Source organism: Schistocerca serialis, chromosome 2 (assembly GCF_023864345.2).
Source record: "Schistocerca serialis cubense isolate TAMUIC-IGC-003099 chromosome 2, iqSchSeri2.2, whole genome shotgun sequence".
In the NCBI taxonomy this organism is placed as follows: domain Eukaryota; kingdom Metazoa; phylum Arthropoda; class Insecta; order Orthoptera; family Acrididae; genus Schistocerca; species Schistocerca serialis.
Window position 1 is genome coordinate 1,002,399,019 of NC_064639.1, and position 21,463 is coordinate 1,002,420,481.

The 21,463-nt window shown below is 42.7% G+C and overlaps 1 protein-coding gene across 1 annotated transcript in view; it reads left to right on the top strand.

The window, feature by feature from the left end:
- Window positions 1-4,209, top strand: part of LOC126456587 (neuroligin-2-like) — a 137,461-nt gene extending 133,252 nt beyond the window's left edge. Inside the window, exon 7 of the mRNA XM_050092333.1 lies at window positions 1,889-4,209. Within this exon, the coding sequence (XP_049948290.1) occupies window positions 1,889-2,895 (1,007 nt within the window). The 3' untranslated portion in view covers window positions 2,896-4,209. The remainder of the gene's footprint in view (window positions 1-1,888) is intronic.
- The last annotated feature ends 17,254 nt before the right edge of the window (window positions 4,210-21,463 follow it).

Sequence of the window (21,463 nt, forward strand, 5' to 3'; positions counted from 1 at the left end):
TAAGTTTATCGCTAAACAAATTTCTCCTACGCCTTATTACCTACGTTTCATTCAGCTTCCTCTCAGTCCACATTCTATACTCATTATGCTGTTCATTGCATTTAGCAGGTTATGTAATTCTTCTCATTCTCTAAGGACAGAAATTTCATCATCACGTATTAGCATTGATATTCTTTCACCCTGAATTTTAATCCGAATTATGAACCTGTCTTTTATTACAAATTGTTGATTGTGTACTGCACCAACCAGCTGCACTTGGATTTTGGATAATGTATCGAAAAACATTTTGAACCCCGTTATCGATTTGATAGTACTCATCACTAGACGACTTTTAGTGTTTCCCCAAAATACATGATACGTTCGCTTGAAGGTGATTTGCCCTAGGATAAACAAAAATTCACAATTACGAAAGCGTAATAATGACGGCTGCGCAACAGACTTGTTTAGGCGGTCTGTGTGGCCGAGCGGTTCTAGCCTCTTCAGTCTGGAACCGCGCTACCCTTACGCTCGCAGGTTCGAATCCTGCCTCAGGCATGGATGTGTGTGATGTCGTTAGGTTAGTTAGGTTCTAGTAATTCTAAGTTCTAGGGGACTGATGACTTCAGATGTTAATTCCCATAGTGCTCAGAGCCATATGAACCATTTTTGAGCAGACTTGTTTTTAAGTGCACTTACCAAGATTCCGCGTGAAAGTTCTCTGTTCATCATTTTGCTCCAGCCACTTAAGTTAATATTCGTTGTATTTTTACTCCTCCATATTTAACACATTATACTTAACGTAAAATGAGTTCTCAGTTTAATGACACCCTATCCCGAAATGCCGCAGTTATGGAAAGAATCAGTCTGACACAAATCGTTGGCGCTCATGTACTGTATAACGAATCTGCATTCATTTTGATGTGTTTCAAGTGTATCATAATATGTGATTCACATTAGTAAATAGCTTTGTGGCCCAACGAATGTGTATAAAATTTGTGTGTAACAATACGAAAAACATGACGCGAATTGTTGAGAAGAAAAAGGAAACAGTAAAAATAAATGCACTGTCGGAAACATCACGATAATTTTATTCTAAGTCTTTAACGCAACCATCATTATTACACCTTTGTAACGGCGAACCATAGGTTATCCTGCGGCAAGTCACCTGTAATCCAACGTAACATGTATTTCGGCTGAAACGTGAAAGCTGCCAGATGATGAGTACTATCAGTTCGAAACAGATAACGGTACTTCTTCAAAACAGTATCCATAAACCGATATGTGGCTAGTTACTGCTATACCCCATCAAAAATCTGTATTACATAACAGCCAGGTTCTGCAATCATGTGCTGCATATGTCATTTACTTCCGTCATCGCGTTTTCGACGAGAATTTCGAACATCCTGTCCCAACTTACATCGCCGAAATATTTTCTATGTCGACAAATCCTGTAAACCTGTCTTCATTTTCCTGAAGTCTTGATTCTGTTATGCTACGGAAAAAAAGTCCTGCTATACCGTTGCTTGGAAATATGTCGGTGACCTGTTATTCATTTACTGAACGTCTCCCTTTGCTATGTAATCGTTACGTGTTTCAATGTCAGTGCCATACATTACATGTAGGATTTTAGATCTATGAAGATAATACAACCAATGAGGTTACATCAAATGCCTTACTTTACCTTATCAAAATTGGAGTGTATTTAAACGTAATATCAAATTAAGTGTCACATTTATGTCAACATTTACAAATGCGTGCCTTTCTGATTTTTATGATGAATACTGAAGTAAGGATGTGTGCACTTTGTCCATGTGTCATTAAAAATCTGTTGGTTTCTAGTGTACATCCTGGCTTTTCAGGGTTGTCGGAGACCTTCGTTCCTTGATTCGTTTACATGTTGTTCACGCAGACACGAAGCCAAAGGTGAAGACGCACTACCGCGCGCACCGGCTCTCCTTCTGGCTGAACCTGGTGCCCGACCTGCACCGTCCCGGCGGCGACGACGTGCCCGCCTCCCACCACCGGCTGCCCGACGACGACGGCGCACCGCCCCCGCTGCCGCCACTCGTGACGAGCCGCCCCCTCGCGCCTGCAGCCCCCGACTCCGCCGTCGGTGGAGGCGCAGCCGCGACGCCCACGCCGCCCGCGACGTCCGGCGGCGATAACGCGACGGCGCCGAGCCAGCCTCCAGCCGCCGCCAACGAGGACTCCGCGTCCGCCATTTCAGCCTCCGCCGCCGCGCCGCCACAGCAGCCGGAGGACGGCTTCGCGGCCTACTCTACGGCACTCAGCGTCACCATCGCCATCGGCTGCTCGCTGCTCATCCTCAACGTGCTCATCTTCGCGGGCGTCTACTACCAGCGCGACAAGACGCGGCTGCAGGGCGGCAGCGGCGGAGGAGGTCCCGGAGGCGGCGGGGGCGGTGTCGGAGGTGGGGCGGCGGCCGTCGTCGGTAAGAAGCGGTCCGAGAACGGCCAGATGCCCAACAGCATCTGCGGCGACCTGCTGGTGGCGGACAGCGGCAAAGGGGACCCGCACGGTCCGCACCACCACCACGCACACCACCACCAGATGCCTCCTCCCGAGTTCGCCGACTTGCCGTCCGCTACGGGCAACGGAGGGAGCGGCGGGGGCGGTGTACCAGGGAGCGGAGGCGGCGGAACACCTGGAGGAGTCTCAGTGCCGAGGCCTCCGCCCCCACCGAAGACGCCGAAGCCGGCGGCCATCCCCGCGCTGTCCGCGACGGCGCAGCCCGAGTCCCAACCCCTGCTGCCGCCGCACGCTATCCCACTGCTAGCCGGGGGCGGTTCCGGGACGCTCACCAAGAAGAAGGGGGCTGCTGCCGCCGCCGCGGGGGCGGCAGCGGCGGCGGCAGCCGCGAGTGCCGCCAACAAAATGGAGGAGCTGCGTGTGTGACAGCAGGACTACATGACGACGGATGTGTGAACCAGCCTATACGCTGCAGGGTGGCCACATGAGGCACTGCTCCGCGAAATACTAACGGGGACAGTGGGCAATGCGGATGAACCCTTTCAGGCCGGGTCGTGGTGGACTGAAGCCATCGTAAAGGCACTTGAGCTACGTCGTCCGTCGCATAATCCTCCACACAGGGACACTCCTTAACTCTGCAGTATTCACGAATTCCTTTTATTAACGTCTGCAGCACGAAGAGGGCACAAGTGTAATATGATCGGATATTTCTCCCCTCTTTATAGTCACAATGAGCTGCAAATGCGTGACAGAAATATTCACTATTTATCGAAACCTATATTGGTTTCTGCCAAAGTCTATTTACCAAAACTCCCTCAAAATCCAAAGTACCTACTGTCCTTTGATTATGTCTGTCCATTCTCGTAAAATAACGTCATATTACTGTTGATTAAAACATTGCATGAAAGAAACGTCATCTATCCATTAAGAAGTCAGTAACTCGCAAGAACAATACGAATATCTACGACCCTTCTCAGTCACAATATATCTTTATGCATTTGTGCTTTCAGCCTTGTTTGCTAACCTGCAGACGTTCCTCGATAATACATCGCTTTGCTCAGATCTCGAGAAGAAAACCAACATATACAGTTCGGACTTACGCCTCTATAAAATCATTTCCCATAAGCTCCGTGCCATCTGTTGTACTCACATGTGGTCTGCTCATGAATGAGCATCACTTAACGTGACTCCAAATTATGTATCGTATTTATGAATATTTATGCTTATCACGATATCCATTGGTTACCCTCTGTCTGCGTCTGAACCATCAGTTGCCACATCACAAGGTAATAAGTACGATAGTCACTGTTGTAACATTTTATAATACATGTCAGGAAACGAACATCATTTGACTTTCATTTAACCACGGTTTCATAATCTGATGTTGCGTGTTCGTGTCTGCGTGTTTCCTTGCCAGATTTCAGTATCCGTACGGGTCTGCCATTTTTTAAGTTTGTGCTGAACTGATGGAAGACGGGAAAGGCCTTTCTAAAAAAACTTAATATGTGTGACGAAGTGAGTGATGGAAACGTGTGTGTTCATACGTCTTGTTCATACGTCAGAATTCCGAATATATGGCTCAACGGCTCAATAAGTGTGCTACTGGCGTGTGCAGAAAGTTATTAACATAAATATTTATGTACCCATAGAACTTATAACTACGTGGAGAACGAAGTTATACACAGTACAGCTGAAACAATTGTCTAATTCAGTTGAATTGTAAGAAAAATATCTGAAACTTTGAGAACGTTAAAAATAAAGTATTTTTGAAAATATTAAGAATGATAAACATTACGAATGATAAAGTTTCTGTCTGTCCCTCTAACCTTCCCTGAATTTTCAGGTGAGAGCCTGCACAAGATATCACGGTCATAGTTCCTCAACGTAAAATCTGCATTTTGTTACAAATAGCGTTGACACGAGAGGATTTACATTGACTTAATATTATACAATTAACAAATAGTTATCGTAGTTCAAATGTTCATTGCAAAACTTTATAGTGTTTTCTTCATTCATAACGTTACGGACAGAATCGTAGTAAGACAAAGAAACCTATAGACATAATGCAATCTTATATTAAATTGCAAAAATATAAATTCCTTTTCATCGCTATTTACTTCAAAGCTGATGACCAGCGGGTAACATATCACTTCGTAATAGCTTTTGAATGTCATCTTTCGTAAGACGTAAAACTAAATCACTCCCGACTCTCACTAGTAGATTCTTGTAAATTTTCTAATCGACATGGCATACCAATAATCCATATATATCGTTTGACAGTTTCGCACAAGGCTAAAATATATACAGCATGCAACAGCCTAAACAAGACATCATTAAATATTTATATGGAACTTGTTTCACATATTAACATGCAATACAATCTTATAGTTACTGTTGCATTAGGCAAATCTATTGTTAAGTGACTGTCATCAGACTAAATTCTCCAGTTACGGTACTTGTGTTTTAGTCCAGTCTTTGGCTAGTAGCCCCCTAGAAAACTAGAAAATCTTATTTGTAAACATCGGAAGCATCGCTCTGCTCACATTTATTTAATTACAGCTGCATAATCTTACAGATTTCACCTTAGAATCTTTACTCTCAAAGTAAGATACATATCCCCGCCGCCATCGTTACACCTAACTCGGCAGTTCCTCACTACGTACATTAAAAAAACATACGGATTATACGCATCCTCCTGAAGAGAGTTATTAACTTTCATTATTCCTCTTGCTTTAAAACCTGCAACTTTTGGGGAATTTTCTCTCCACTAACTCCGAATGCAGTACATTGAAGGGTATTTCTGCAAGTTCTACCTTCCCCAAGTCTTCTTTTCAGCACGTCGGTATCTCAAGATTCCTTAGAGATCGTTACTGTATAATTCTGTGTATACTACAATAAGATAGCGATGGTGCTATGAGAGTAAGTGTGTCCTATGATCAACGGATAGTTTCTCACATAGCCTCCTGTGACATACTCTTTTACCATTGATATCACATATGCAACAATGGCCTGCCATAAATTAAAAAGTTAACGTACTTACGTTAGTGTAAATTGATGACACAAACAAATTCCACGGGATCAGTCACGTGTTGCGACGTAGGTTTGGCACATGAGAAAAAGTATTATGAATTTGTCTTTCGAAAAACATTGTTATGATAATCGGCACGTACTCTCTCATTCTCCACATCTGTAACCATGAATGATTTTCTATCAAACAATATTAAATCTGTATAAATGATTACCAGGCCATGCATGCTGTAATAAGAACAAATGTAAGGGAAGAATTATGTAACGAGGAATACCTGTTCTTGTATATACAACTGTATGAAATGTATTCAAATCCTGGTGCTATTAAATGTAAGAACAGTGTCACTTTGAACCTATAGTACATCTCTTTCAATAAGACGACGGTGTCTTTAGGTTTCCTTGTGCCACTACTGCAACACTCCTCGAAATTACAGTATTAGCGGTTTACGATCTTGGTCACTAAATAACGATTGTACTACTGAACACTTGAAAAACTCGTATGGATGACGTTGAGTGTTATAATGTGTAATTTACACATACATCTATATCTTTACACCTTAGTTGTGTGGAGGAGGGTACTTTGTTTACCACCTATACTTTCCACCCTTTCCTTTTTCTGTCGCGAATGGTTTGCCTGAAGAACGGCTGATGGTAAGCCCCCATGTGGTCTCAAACCTCTCTTTTATCTCCAGGCTCTTTTCGCGGGGTATGCTTACAAGGAATAAATATATAGATTGTCAGTTGCAAGAATGGACACATTCGGAATTTTTAACAAGAGAAAAGTTTCAAAATTTGATGTAACGTTTTATGGGAGCAAACTGCTGAGATCATCGGTCCCTAGGCTTACAAACTACTTAATCTAACTTTAACTTACTCTAAGGGCAACCTAGACGCCCATGCCCGAGGGATAACTTGAACCTCCGACGGAGGAAGCCGCGCGTACCGTGACAAGCAGCCCTAGACCGCACGGCCTAACAGCAGATCACACGGTGATGCAGAACGCCTTTCTTGCAGCGTGCTCCGTCATCCACTGGAGTTGAACATCCCCGTATCGCTTTTATACTTATTAAATGAAAATGTGACGAAACGCGTTGCTCTTCTTTGGACATTTTTCTATTTTTTTCTTTCAGTGCTATAATCCCATACTAATGAGTAATATTCAAGTACTGGTCGAACGAATGTTTAGTTAGCCACTTCCTTTGTTGACGGACTACTTGGGAATCTTTTACATCCGAAGACTTATCTTCGTTCAGGATAACAAGCTGTGTTCCGTTTGCTAGAAATCTTAGATCCAGCTACACAGTTGGTCTGATATTTCATATGCTGGTATTTTGTTCTATAGCCTCATTACGAAACCGTAGCGAACGTCTTCCGGATGTTAAGGAACACATTATCGGCCCACACGCCGGGATCTGCTGTTTTCTGGGTCTCGTGGACGAACAAAGCGAGCTAGGCTTCACACGATCGTTGTTTTCGGAACTCATGTCCATACCTAGAGAGGAGATTTTAGGTCTCCAGAAATTTCATAATACGCTAGAGTAAAACATGTTCCACAATTCTGTAACAGACCGACGTCAGATGATGATGATGTTTTGTTAGTGTGGCGCTCAACTGCGCGGTTATCAGCGCCCGTACAATTTCCCAATCTTTACACAGTCTAATTTTAGCGACCTTCAAGAATGATGATGATGAAATGATGGGTGCAACACAAACAACCAGTCCCCGGACAGAAAAAAATCCCCAACCCGGCCGGGAACCGAACCCAGGACCCCGGGATCCAGAGGCAACCGACGACCGAGATACACGCGTATAGTTCCGTGCATGTGTTCGACGACCTATATTGGGAATATGGTGGTGCTGCAAAGATTGCTATAAACGTTGCGATCCACATGTAGACAATTGAAGGCCATACCGTATGAAATCGTCATTGGTTTCAGAAACTTTACGTAAGCCGTCTTTCCCCGTCTAACTGAACGATTCATATTAATTTGAAATGTTCGTTGGTCGTTATAAAATGACAGTAGTCTGTTGCCACAGCCGTGATTTGCATGACGTTCCACACTTTGTCTCATTGATGATACGTCCTTTTTGCTTCACCTTGTGTGCCACCTGAGAGAAGCTGTAATCTATTCCAGTGTTTGGTTACGAACGATCCAAAGCTACTAGCGTAACTGTGTGGAAGTTCCAAAGATGACATGTTACCTCCACTGTCATACTACTCGCGCTATGGTGGATATATCCGTGTTCTTGTTTGGCTACCGCATCATTTCCTTACCAACGTAGCTCTGGAATAACCTCAGCTGATTTTTCTCATCATGTGAATCAGTGTTCACTTGCCTAAAGCCTGCTAATTAATGTATGAAACAAAACTACTGTCACTAGGTGCAGAGACATCCCCAGTAATGAAAAAGAAACGGAACTTCGTAATGTTATTGTAATATGGAGCTATGTCACAAAAACTAAAACGAAAGGTTAGATACACTGGTGTTAAGAAACGCTTAGCCCACAAGCGATGACTTAAAATAGCGTCGCATCTCGTCCATCAACCACAAAGAAAAAGTATCAGTTCAGGCGTACGTGGGGTAGCACGAATTCATTTGAAAGAACTCTATACAGACGGAAAAAGATTCCAACTGAAAGTCCTGGAGGGATTGTAAATGTATATCGACAGCCATAAATGGAAGAATTTAATCGTTGATGAAATGACAGACTTCTAGGCTACACGTATATTTACTGATACTGATTCAGTCTTGTTAATGTATAATCTTTACAACACATAGCACCTGGATTTATGTTTTTATAATAACGCGACCGTACTGGAAGATATGACAGTTTACGCTTTTTTTGATATAAATTGCAACTACTTTATCACCAACCATGCACCTGTCACCGAAAATGCTTCCATTGACTGTGCTTAAGATGATGAGACCGATCAGACATTTAGTGTGGTCCAACATTTTAGTATTAGAGTGCTATAGTATTAGCGCACTCACTAGCGACTTGTCAGCAAATTACACAAGATCGTACAGACCAGCGGAATACAACCTACAGTGCTGACGGAAAACTATAACTGTAAAATTGTTTATGTGTTCCAAGTATTTGCTTTTCTGTTAAGTTCGCCTGACGGTATTCGATGCACTTTGTTTATTGTCCACACCACCGCCGTTAGCACGTAAGGATGGCCACACGGCCGACGGGGTGGCCGAGCGGGTCTAGGCGCTTCAGTCTGGAACCGCGCGACCGCTACGGTCGCAGGTTCGAATCCTGCCCCATGCATGGATGTGTGTGATGTCCTTAGGTTGGTTAGGTTTAAGTAGGACGAAGTTCTAGGGGACTGAAGACCTCAGATGTTAAGTCTCATAGTGCTCAGAGCCATTTTTGATTATAGAGGGTGGTCCATTGATAATGACCGTGCCAAATATCTCACGAAATAAGCGTCAAACGAAAAAACTACACAGAACGAAACTTTTCTAGCTTGAAGGGGGAACCAGTTGGCGCTATGGTTGGTCGACTAGATGGCGCTGGCATAGGTCAAACCGATATCAACTGCGTTTTTTTAAAAAATAGGAACCCCCGTTTTTTATTACATATTCGTTGGACCACTTTTTTCGCTTTGTGATAGATAGTCACAAACATATAAGTACGTGGTATAACGTAACATTCCGCCAGTGCGGACGGTATTTGCTTCGTGATACATTACCCGTGTTTAACTGGACCGTTTACCAATTGCGGGAAAGGTCGATATCGTGTTGATGTATGGCTATTGTGATCAAAATGCCCAACGGGAGCGTGCTATGTGCGCTGCTCAATATCCTACATCATCCAAGTGTCCGGACCTTTCTCCGGATATTTACGTTTTTAAGGAAACAGGAAGTGTTCAGTCACATGTGAAACGTCAACCACGACCTGCAACAAATGATGATGCCCAAGTAGGTGTTTTAGCTACTGTTGCGTGAGAATCAGGAATCTCATAAACGTCGGTGTTGAAAATGCTACATCAATATCGATTGCACCCGTACCATATTTCTATGCACCAGGAATTGCATGGCGACGACTTTGAACGTCGTGTACAGTTCTGCTACTGGACACCAGAGGAATTACCGGACGATGACAAATTTTTTGCATGCGTTGTATTTAGCGACGAAGCGTCATTCACCAACAGCGGTAACGTAAACCGGCATAATATGCACTACTGGGCAACGGAAAATTCACGATGGCTGCGACAAGTGGAACATCAGCGACCTTGGCGGGTTAATGTATGGTGCGCATTATGGGAGGAAGGACAATTGGCCCCCATTTGATCGATGGCAATCCAAATGGCGCAATGTATGTTGATTTCCTACGTAAATTTCTACCGATGTTACTACAAGATGCCGGCTGCGGTGGCCGAGCGGTTCTAGGCACTACAAAAATGGTTCAAATGGCTTTGAGCACTATGGGACTTAACATCTGAGGTCATCAGTCCCCTAGAACTTAGAACTACTTAAACCTAACTGACCTAAGGACATCACACACATCCATGCCAGAGGCAGGATTCGAACCTGCGACCGTAGCGGTCGCGTGGTTCCAGACTGAAGCGCCTAAGCACTACAATCTGGAACCGTGCGACCGCTACGGTCGCAGGTTCGAACCCTGCCTCGGGCATGGATGTGTGTTATGTCCTTAGGTTAGTTAGGTTTAAGTAGTTCCAAGTTCTAGTGGACTGATGACCTCCGATGTTAATTCCCATAGCGCTCAGAGCCATTTGAACTATTTTACTATAAGATGTTTCACTGCATGACAGAATAGCGATGTACTTCCAACATGATGGATGTCCGGCACATAGCTTGCGTTTGGTTGAAGTGGTATTGAATAGCATATTTCATGACAGGTGGATTGGTCGTCGAAGCACCATACCATGGCCCGTACATTCACCTGATCTGACGTCCCCAGATTTCTTTCTGTGTGGAAAGTTGAAGGATATTTGCTATCGTGATCCACCGACAACGCCTCACAACATGCGTCAGCGAATTGGGAATGCATGTGCGAACATTACGGAAGGCGAATTACTCGCTGTTAAGACGAATGTCGTTACACGTATTGCCAAATGCATTGAGGTTGACTGATATCATTTTGAGCATGTATTGCATTAATGTGGTATTTACAGGTAATCACGCTGTAACAGCATGCGTTCTCAGAAATGATAAGTTCACAAAGGTACTTGTATCACATTGAAACAACCGAAATAAAATGTTCAAACGTACCTACATTCTGTATTTTAATTGAAAAAATCTACCTGTTACCAACTGTTCGTCTAAAATTGTGAGCGATATATTTGTGACTATTCCAGCGCCATCCATCACAAAGCGAAAAAAGTGGTCCAACTAAAACATTCATATTTCTTTACGTACTACACGAATATGTAATAAAAATGGGGGTTCTTATTTTAAAAAAACGCAGTTGATATCCGTTTGACCTATGGCAGTGCCATCTAGTTTCACCCTTCAAACTAGACAAGTTTCGTTCTTTGTAGATTTTTCGTTTGACGCTTATTTCGTGAGATATTTGGCTCGGTTACGATCAATGGACCACCCTGTCCGAAAGAACAGATACCACCGTAGTATATATACAATTGAGGCTCACCGGCCACTTGACCATCTTCTTCTGTGCGGATACACAAACAGTGCCTAACCATTATGGGAATCGGCAACACGCCGCGAGTAATGGGCGTGGGCACTACGAATGTAGTGCGGGACAATACGTTGAGAATGTGGGCTTCGCAGGAGGCGTGCCAGAGATAAATTCCTGCAGCGCTCTATCTTCTGTGTCCTCGGTGTCTCAAATGAATAGAGCGTCTGCCATGTAAGCCGGTGATCCCGGGTTCGAGTCCCGGTCGGTGCACACATTTTCATCTGTCCCTGTTGACGTACGTCAAGCCTGTAAGCAGCTCTGGGTTTTCATTTCATTGTAATTCCATTTTTGATTGTCACACTCCTGACTACGAAAAGTGCAGTACCATCAAGACACCACGCAACACATGTCGATTTGGCATTAACGTTATTACGTGCTTGGATATACACTGCCAGTGATAACCACTTCATCGCATCCGCGCTAATTAAATGGGAGAAGCGATATCTACGTTTAAGAAAAGTTTGTGTAGTGCATATAGCATTCGGAAAGCGTATCGGAATGTTGTTTGGTTTGTGATAAGGTGGTTTTCTACCTCGTGTAAAAAGCTGAAACACCTACCAGCACGTGTAGGAATTGTACCACGGGAAGATCGTAGCCAAGTGAGACAGCAGTTCATCGTTTGGCGATATTGGTGCTCACATTTGGCCAGATCCGACGACTGTCATGCGAGCATGGAGTCGATGGATTCTGGAGTGTCATATACTACGCCGTGCTGGATCTCGGCTGCTCCATGGACATGTCATCCGAAACTCAAATTATTGGTCCAGCCATGCAGATATGTAGGCTTTCTTATCATAAGCACACGGACGCTGCTACGAAACGTGGAAATGACCACTAGGTGAGACGGGAGACAAATAGGCAAATATAAAAGGAAGGAAGGAGTAGTGATGTGTTGACGCGAAGCAGTAACAGCAGAATGGATGGGAGAGCTCACTGACTTCGAACATGAACTAGTTATCGAACCTAACCTGTGTAATAAATCCATCAAGAATATTTCTACCCTTTTAAAGCTGCCCATACCGATTGGTGATAGTAGCAAGACTTTGGGTGTTCTGGGCCACTCTTAATTACTACTATGTTTGTCTCCTTCTCCTGCTCCCGCCGCGCTCCGTATGTCATCGATGACGTGCATTTTGTCCCTCCTCCACCTTTCTGACACCTATGTTTCCCAGCAGTTTTATGATGTCATTGGGATAGTAGTATCGTTGTCCCAACTGTAAGTTCGGGGGTAATTCAAACTGCCAAGATTTGCATTTGTCCCATTCATTGAAAATCCAAGATTTCAGACACTGCAATATTGAGATAACCGGCATGGTGTTACGATTTTCCCTGCCTTATGATGTCAGAATCCAAGAGGTCGGACTCTGGGATACTGGGTAAGCCTGCAGGGTCATAAAACCATTTTTACTATGCGCAGAACTCAATATCGTGGACTCTGGGATACTGAGTCAGCCTACAAGGTTGTCAGATCATTTGTGTTTGGAATTCATGATGGCAGAACCTGGTATACTGGACCAGCCTGCTTGTTTACAAGTCACTTCTGCTACATAGGGGGTGCAAGATGGCTGACCTAGTATTAGCCTGCATGGTTTTCAGATTTCTCCAGCCGTGTGACATCAGAATCCTAGATAGTGGGTCATTGTCTACGGAGCTAGGTGTGCATTGTAGTAAGACTTTCCCCAGCCCTGTTACATCAGAACATTAGATAGCAGACGATGTGATATGTATCAGCCCGGGTAGTTGCCAGGTCACTTTTGGTAACTACAGAACGTGTTACTAGGTTTAAAATGGTGGGAAATTAAAAAATCGTCGATTTTCTCCACTCCTATGACGTTACATTTCGCTTGCCCTAAGTTTAAAATGATGAGGCAGTCACTTAGACAAAGTTTAAAATGGCAAGAACCCAGAACCAGACAACCCGTCATCATTTTACAATATGTATGAACATTAATCACTGTTTGTGTGGTAAGGTAAGACTGGTACAATTATGCACGTGCAGCATTATTTACACAGTGTGTTGTAGCTTATCGGATGGTCATGGGTGTTGGCCTGCATTAAATCACTGCTGCTGCCACCGTCAGAAACCATGGCTGCCGACAAATCCTGGTGTCACACGTTGCAGAATGCTTGATATTACACAGTGCACTGCACCAGGGAGATGGCTTTTACCTGTGCGTTAGAGCTTGCAAGTTGTTTCTCTCATTATGCTGCGTCATTAGTTTGGAATGTAGCAATTCTCTGTCCTCTATTATTTTCTAAGGTAGTGCACCACCATAATAGATGATGAGATTAGATCCAAGTCACACGTCTTAGACACATTCCTAAGACTACGCAATTCTACACTCACAGTTTAATTTTATTACTGGATGTTTCCTGGCATCTTAATCCTCTTGAATACTTTCACCAACGAATTATTATTAATATGCCTGCGTCCTGAAATACTGCCTCTAGAAAAGCAAACTTCAAGAGAATGAAACTTATGAACAGTAACTGCATACCGTTTGCAATAATCATACACTTTTTTTTTATATACGACAATATTACTTTTTAACTAACGTTAATTTTTCTGTCATACTTAAGCTTTGGTGTGAACGAAATTTTAGCAGTACTTTAACTAGAGAGAGTTGAAGAGCATGGACTAGGCAAGTGAAGATCTGCACAGAATACAATGATCATTTTGTATGGCACAAACCCCTTTGTTGGTTTCCGGAGATATGTTGACTCAAATGTTTACGAAATTCAAAATGCTGTCTAACAGTGTAACAGATATGTTCTGAGCAGATTAAATTAATGGATAAGAAGTAGGCACGCTGTTTGAACCATTTTTCGGTACCATTCAGCTACCCAGTTTCAAGATTATCGTCTCAAGACATGTGTAGCTTATCGTAGGTACGAGACTTATAATATTTAAACAGTTACTACTGTGCGTCTGTTGTACGACAGGAATGCTATGCTGTATAAGAAGATTGCTTCACCACAAAGTCACGCATCACATTTGAAGCTGTTTTGTGACTTTGTGGTAGGATAGGCGAGTTTTATTTATTCAAACAACTGTAGGAAGTTCCGGGGCAGTTAAGGAAAAATGGCTGCATGGTACATGTGAAGAAATTGAAGAATAAATGACTGTCAGAAGGACGGACACGCCACATAGAAAAGTCGAAACAACATTTAATGAAATTAAAAAGTAAGGGCGTTACATTAAGAGTGCTATGGGAACTCCACTGTTAAAAGCAGAGGAGGGAGCTGGTAGATGGAAAGAGCACATTGAAAGTCTCTACAAGGGGAACGACTTGTCCGGTGACGTGACAGAAGAAACGGCAGTAGACAGGGAAGGAATAGGGGATACAGTATTAGAATTGGGATTTAAAAGAGCTTTGGACGATTTAAGATGAAGTAAGGAAGGAGGAATAGATAACAAGCCATAGGAACTTCTAAAATCGTTGCGGAAAGTGGCAGCAAAACGACTATTGACATTGGTGTAGAGCATGTCTGAGACTGGCGTTTTACCATCAGACCTTCAGTAAAACGGCATCCCCACAACTCTCAAGACTATAAGAGACAACAAGTGCGAGAATTATCGCATAATCAGCTCAACAGCTAATGCATCTTTTGATAAACTCTCGTCGCCAGTTTTGAAATGGCCTCGTCGCTACTGCTATATAGAACGAGTTGCCCTTGTTGTTACGGTATGCAGAGTTCGCGAGTTCTTGAAACGGCTTCTGGTGCAGTACATCGCCAAGACAATTTCTCCCTGCCACCACGACGCAGCTATGCCCCAGGGGCAGGTAACAGGATAGGTTCTACAACACTCCAACAAATATTGACAAAGTCACACAAATAAGTTAAAAAGGTTTAATTCTCTTTTTCTGCAACACTGTTTGTAATATAATACAAAAAGTCCCTCAATGGGTAAGTGCAAATAATCGTAGGTAAACTTCATAGTACATAGCAAATGCAATTTACAAAAACGGTCTGTTCGCTTCTAAGAGCTCACAATACGACGTTCCCTGTCTGTCAACCCTGGACGAGAATCTGTAACCAAGTGAGCGAGAGTTGCTCTTCTAACTTTCCAGTAAGCTTCTGTCCGTTGTCATCCGGTCATTGGTGGGTTGTACTCGTCCGGCAATTGGCAGATGCGAAGTCGATATCTTCATCCTCAGCGCCTCCCGGGCCGCTGGTGGAACTCGCGCAAGTGGCGAGTCTCTACGGCATTGCCACCAGCTCGCATTTTTGCGCCTGTGGTGCTTTTGCTCTGATTGTGTCTTGTTCGCGTGACACAGCAGCATCCAAGTTACTGATGAGAATAACATACAGATGAATTGAAAAGGAAATTGAGGGCCCGTTAGATAACAAAGAGTTTGGCTTTAGTAAAGCTAAGACAGAAGACGTTGCACAAGACACGTTCTTAGGACTCGTCGACTAGGGAAAAGTGTTTGACAATGTAAAACGGTGGAAGATGTTTGAAATTCTGAGAAAAATAGGAATAAGCTGTAGGGAAAGATGCATAATATACAACGAGACAGAAGGAGAGGGAGAAATAAGACTGAAAACCAAGAACAAAGTACTCGGATTAAAAAGGGAGTGACGTCCCCTACTGTTCAATCTATACGCCGAAGAAGCAGTGAGTGAAATAAAAATAAAGTGCAAGTGCGTGATTAAAAATTCAGAGTGAAAGGATATCAAGGAAAAGATTCGTTGATGACGTTGCTATTCTCAGTGAAAGTGAAGAATAATTACAGCATCTGTTTAATGGAATGAACAGTCTAATGAATACAGAATATGGTTTGAGAGTAAGTCGTAGAAAGACGAAAGTAACGGGAAGTAGGAAAAATGAGAGAAGCGAGAAACTTAACGTCAGGTGTGGCAATCACGAAGCACATAATTAAGGAATTCTGCTTCCTAGGCAGCAAATTAACCCATGACGGACAGAGTGAGGAGGACATAAAAAGCAGACGACCTCCAGCAAAATGGGCATTCCTGGCAAAGGGAAGTCTACTAATATCGAACATAGACCTCAATTAGAAAAATAAATTTCCGAAAATGTACGACGGGAGCACACCTTTGTACGTACTGAGACATTTACTGTAGGAAACTCGAACAGAAGGGACTCGAAGCATTTGATACGTGGTGTTGCTGAAGAATGTTCAAAATTAGGTGGAGTTATAAGGTAAGGAATCAGGAGGTTCTCCGCAGAATCGGCGAGGACAGGAATGTTCCGAAAACAATGACAGGAAGAAGGGAGAGGATTATAAAACATCTGTTAAGACGTCACGTAACAACTACCTTCGTGCTAGATGGACCTGTAGCGCGTAAAAACAGTAGAGTGAGATCTGGAGAAGGTCTCTCTTACGGCGCAATCTGAAACACCAAATTGCCAGTATAGTTTCATGCGTACTGCTAAAATGATGTGCTTTTAACGAGCTTAAGGCCTCCACTAGATTTCCAAATCAATCTGACGAATTGTGCAAATGGAAGGCGTTTAGTAGCGTCCTAGCTGTGCTCAGATCAGACAAGCCCGACGGCTATGTAGTTGTGGCTCTACAACAAACTGGCTGCAGTCAGTGTGAGCTAGCGATTTTTCTGCAATGATATTGATTTATAAAATATATTAAATTCTAATCATCCTTCCTATAAACAGAAAGAGATCTAGCATTCAGGCTAGCATTGTATTTTTAAGTGGTTTTTAAGCGATTCCTCAATAGACTGTAAAAGTTTCACATTGAATATACGACTTCTAACTTTTCCGCCGGTTATCTAATGGTACAGTCTTCTAAAGTTGAAAATCAGGTGGACTACACGTCCATATAAACTTTGGTACTTCACGAATATACCTTGCAAGAGTAGATCTGTGGTACTGTCTTGCTTACGACAGTTGACTAGGTAAGAGAGCGCAAGGACGAGATAAGAGCGATCAAGGGCACGCACTCTTTACAAATATTACGTAATATGCAGTAATACCCTCCGAGGCCAATTCTCACAGAATGTACAACTCGAATTCGCCACCCACAACACCCCTAACCAAACCACCTTGACACACATGTCAACATATACACTATGTCATCTGGATACTGTATTGAGAACCCTGGGACCCATAGAAGCCAGGGGCCCAGAGACACTACAAAAGCGAATAAATCACTTCTATGAATTTGGCAAGATCAGTGTGTTGTTCTTATTAGCCATTATTATTCAATTACAGTTATAAAATGCTCAATCACCAACAATCTTAATAATCTCACAACTTAAATACATTTTAAACGAAACGGAAACTCCGCCTAACTCATTTATCTTACAATGATATGTAGTCCTCAAAACCAGAGGCATGCTAGAAACTAAATACTACCAACATCTTTCTTACATACCTCTACAAGCTGAAAAAGACGATAAGCAATCACATCACGACTTTTAAGGCTATCAAGCCCGGGGGCTTGTTTAGCATCAGAACAAGGCACTATAGCAGCAGTTACCCAACCATTACCATGTTGAGCGCCATCGCTTTTAGTCACAATAAACTTCAACACACAACCGACAAACAACGTCGGTCCCTGCAAAATAACTTGCGCACCAATTTTAGACGATGTAGTCTCTGACACATTATCAATAGATTTCTAAAGAGGAGCCCGACGGATGCGGCATAACGACGACAAGGCATCACGAACGCAACAACTTTGCTCGGAAAGACTCCGTCAGATGATAGCCAGTCGCAGTGTCGCACTGAAGATGTACTTGAAAATTTTAGTGCTTGGTCGGCGGGGCGCTATCCCATATGCCCGCGCACGTAATAGTAGTGTATGTTTGGCAGGCACGATCAGATAAGCGAGTGCAAGGGCCACATAAGGGCGTTTAAGGTCATGCACTGTTTACAAACATTGCGTAACAAGTTGTAACAATCTCTGAGACCTATGTTCACAGCATATACAGCAAGAATTCCCCACCCGCACCACCCACTAACAAAACCACCGTAACACATATGTCTACAGATACACTCCGTCATCAGGACAGGACCGATAACCGAGCCCAAGGACATATGTCAACAGATTGATTTGCCATGTTTTCAGGAAAACTCAGTGCTCTCAACACTGTATTCTGATGAGATAGTGTATCAGTTGACATATTTGTACAGGTGATTTGGTTACGGGGTGGTATGGGTGGCGAATACATGCTGTATATCCTGTGAGCATTGGTCTCGGAGGTTTTTGCAGCAAGGAAATCTGCTGTTCATTTCTAAGATCACAGATTGTAGCTAGTAGAAGTAGTGTGAAGGTCTCGTATCCTAAACTGTTGTAAGTAGTTCTAGACTTGGTGAAAGAGCCTTTTCGGTTGGTAAAAGCCTTCTTTGCTATACACTAGGTGAATACTGACAAGTATCACCGGGTTTTAATCGAACATACATACGGTGGGTGCCAAACTATAAGCGCGATATTGACAACGAATCATCCCACAGGACCTCTAAATCATTTTAGATAAATAGAAACTTTGCTATTTAAATGACAATGTTAGTGAGGTAGCCCTTTTGTTGAGAAAGTTTGCGAACGCTCACGATAGTGGGGGTCTCCTGTTACGGCATACACTGCACTCCACATGAAGTTTTAGAATTATAGGCGAATAAAATATGGTAAATCATTTTCTTCCAGATTTGCAGAGGTATCACACATCACAAATTTACATAATCCCTGTAAAGAGCTGATGCACAACTGACATTCTATAGCATCATGTCAGAATTCAAAAGGAAAAAATCTGCAATGTTCAATTCTCAAATCCTGCCAGTGGTATTCGTTGGGTTCAAATGGCTCTGAGCACTATGGGACTCAACATCTGACGTCATCAGTCCCCTAGAACTTAGAACTACTTAAACCTAACTAACCTAAGGACATCACACAGGTCCATGCCCGAGGCAGGATTCGAACCTGCGACCGTAGCAGTCACACGGTTCCGGACTGAAGTGCCTAGAACCGCACGGCCAACGCGGCCGGCAGTGGTATTGGATTACCGTACAATATGTGTGGCGGTTCCACGAGAACAGTGAAAAACGCATATCTACCACGTAACGCACTCAGTTTTAGAAATTCCTGTTCTGAAACCTGATAGAAAGCGATCGAGCGAGTGATGTCCTTACGTGTACAGATTTTATAGAATTGTTGGTGAAGGCTTATAGAGAAAATCCTTCAGAACACTTCAGAAGATGTTTTGTTCTATGAATTTGCATATTCTTCACTCACTAGGAACGTTGTATTCCAACGTAGTAAGCCACTTACACGAAACATGCTACTTCTGGTCTACATTCCCCTACTGCATTACCCTTCTGGTAGTAACGAGCATTGCTATGTGTAGCCCATGAACACATACCTTCACTTATTGATCGCTATCCAACCTCTCCCCATACTATTCTATGTCTGCAAACATATAACAGGATGGTGAAAAGTAATACCTACTAAATTTTTATATGATTTTTTCTCATCAGTCTTCTGTTGCAACCTATGTCTTCAATACTCCGCTGGATGTTGTCCATTCTGTATCTTCCCCTACAGCTTTACAGATTTTACACTCCACAGCTCCCTCTAGTACAAAAGACGTTATTTATTCTCTGATGGCTTCACAAATGTCCTATCGTTCTGTCCCTTCTTCTTGTGAGGATTCTCCAAGTGTTCTTTTCTTAGCTAAATCCGTGGAAAAATTCCTCATTCCTTATCTTATTAGTCCACCAGATATTCAACATTCTTCGTATCTAAAATGCTTCAATTTTCCTCTCTTCTGGTTTTCCAGTTGCCAGATTCATAACCACACAATGCTAAGCTCCAAGTGTGCATTCCTAGAAATTCTGCCTCAAATTAAGGCCTGTCTTTGATAACAGCAAATTTCTGTACGCCACGAATGTCTTTCCTCCCAATGATAATCTGCTTTTATGTCGTCCACGCTACCTCTGTCTTGACTTATTTTGTTGCCTAGATAGCAGAATTCCTTGACTTTGTGTGTTTCGTGATGTACAGAACTGATGCTAAGATTCTCGCTGTTCTCAATACCGTTACTTTTCATTACTTTTGTCATTCTTCCGTTTAGACTCAATACGTATTCCGTACCCATTGACTGCTTGTTTCAATCAATAAATCCTTTATTTCTTCTTCACTTTCACCGAATACAGCAATGACATCAGAAAATCTTATGATTGATACCTTTTCACTTTTCTTTCACTTTTAATCCTGCACATGAATCTTTCTTTTATTTCCGACTATACTGACCAGTAAGGGCGAAAGATTATTTCCCTGTCTTACAACCATTTTAATCCGAGCACTTCGTTCTTCGTCTTTCTGTCTTATTGTTTCCTCTTTTTGCTTGTAAATATTATTTATTACCAACCATTCCCCACAGTTTACCCCTACTTTTTGATGAATTTCATATATCTTGCAGCATTTTACACTGACAAATGCTTTTTCCTGGTCGACAGCTACTATGAATGTGTCGATTTTTCTTCAATCTTGCTTCCATTATCAATCACAACGTCGGAACTGCCTTTCTGGTACCTTCACCTTTCCTAAAGCCAAACTGATCGTCATGTAACAGGTCCTCATTACTCTTTCCCGTTCTTGTGTATATTTTCCCTGTCTTCAGCTTGGATGCATGAGCTTTTAAGCTGATTGTGTGATAATTCTCGCACTTGTCGATTTTTCCCGTCTTCGGTACTGTGTTGAGAATGTTTTCTGGAAAGGGTGATGGTACATCGCCAGTCTCATACATTCAACACACAAATGTAACTTTTTTTAATTCCCCCAATGATTTTAAAAACTCTGATGGAATGTTATCTATCCCTTCTTCTTTATTTGGTCCTCCAAAGCTTTTTTAAACTCTTACTGTAATGATGGATCCCCAGTCTCTTCCATTTAGAGTCCTGTTTCCTCTTTTATCACGTGATTAGACAGTCTTCCTATCATAGGGGCCTTCAGTGTACTCCTTCCAGGTATCCGCTGTCTCCTCTGCACTTAAAAGTAGAATATCTGTGGCATTATTATTGTTACCGTCCTTGCTTTTAATTTCAATGTAGGTTGTTTTGAGGTTCCTATATGGTGAGGCAGTCCCTGCGACAGTTAATTCTTTTTCGATTCCTTCACATTTTTCAGGCAGCCATTTGCCTTAGTCTCCCTGAACTTCATATTGATTTCATTTCTATGTAACTTGTATCTCGGTATTCCTGAGTGCCTTTCTTGTATCTACTCTTTCGTTCCAACTTCTGTGATTACCCTTTATAGAGATGTTCAGTCCTCTTTAACTGAACTGCCTACTGAACTAAAGAACTTGAAACTTATCT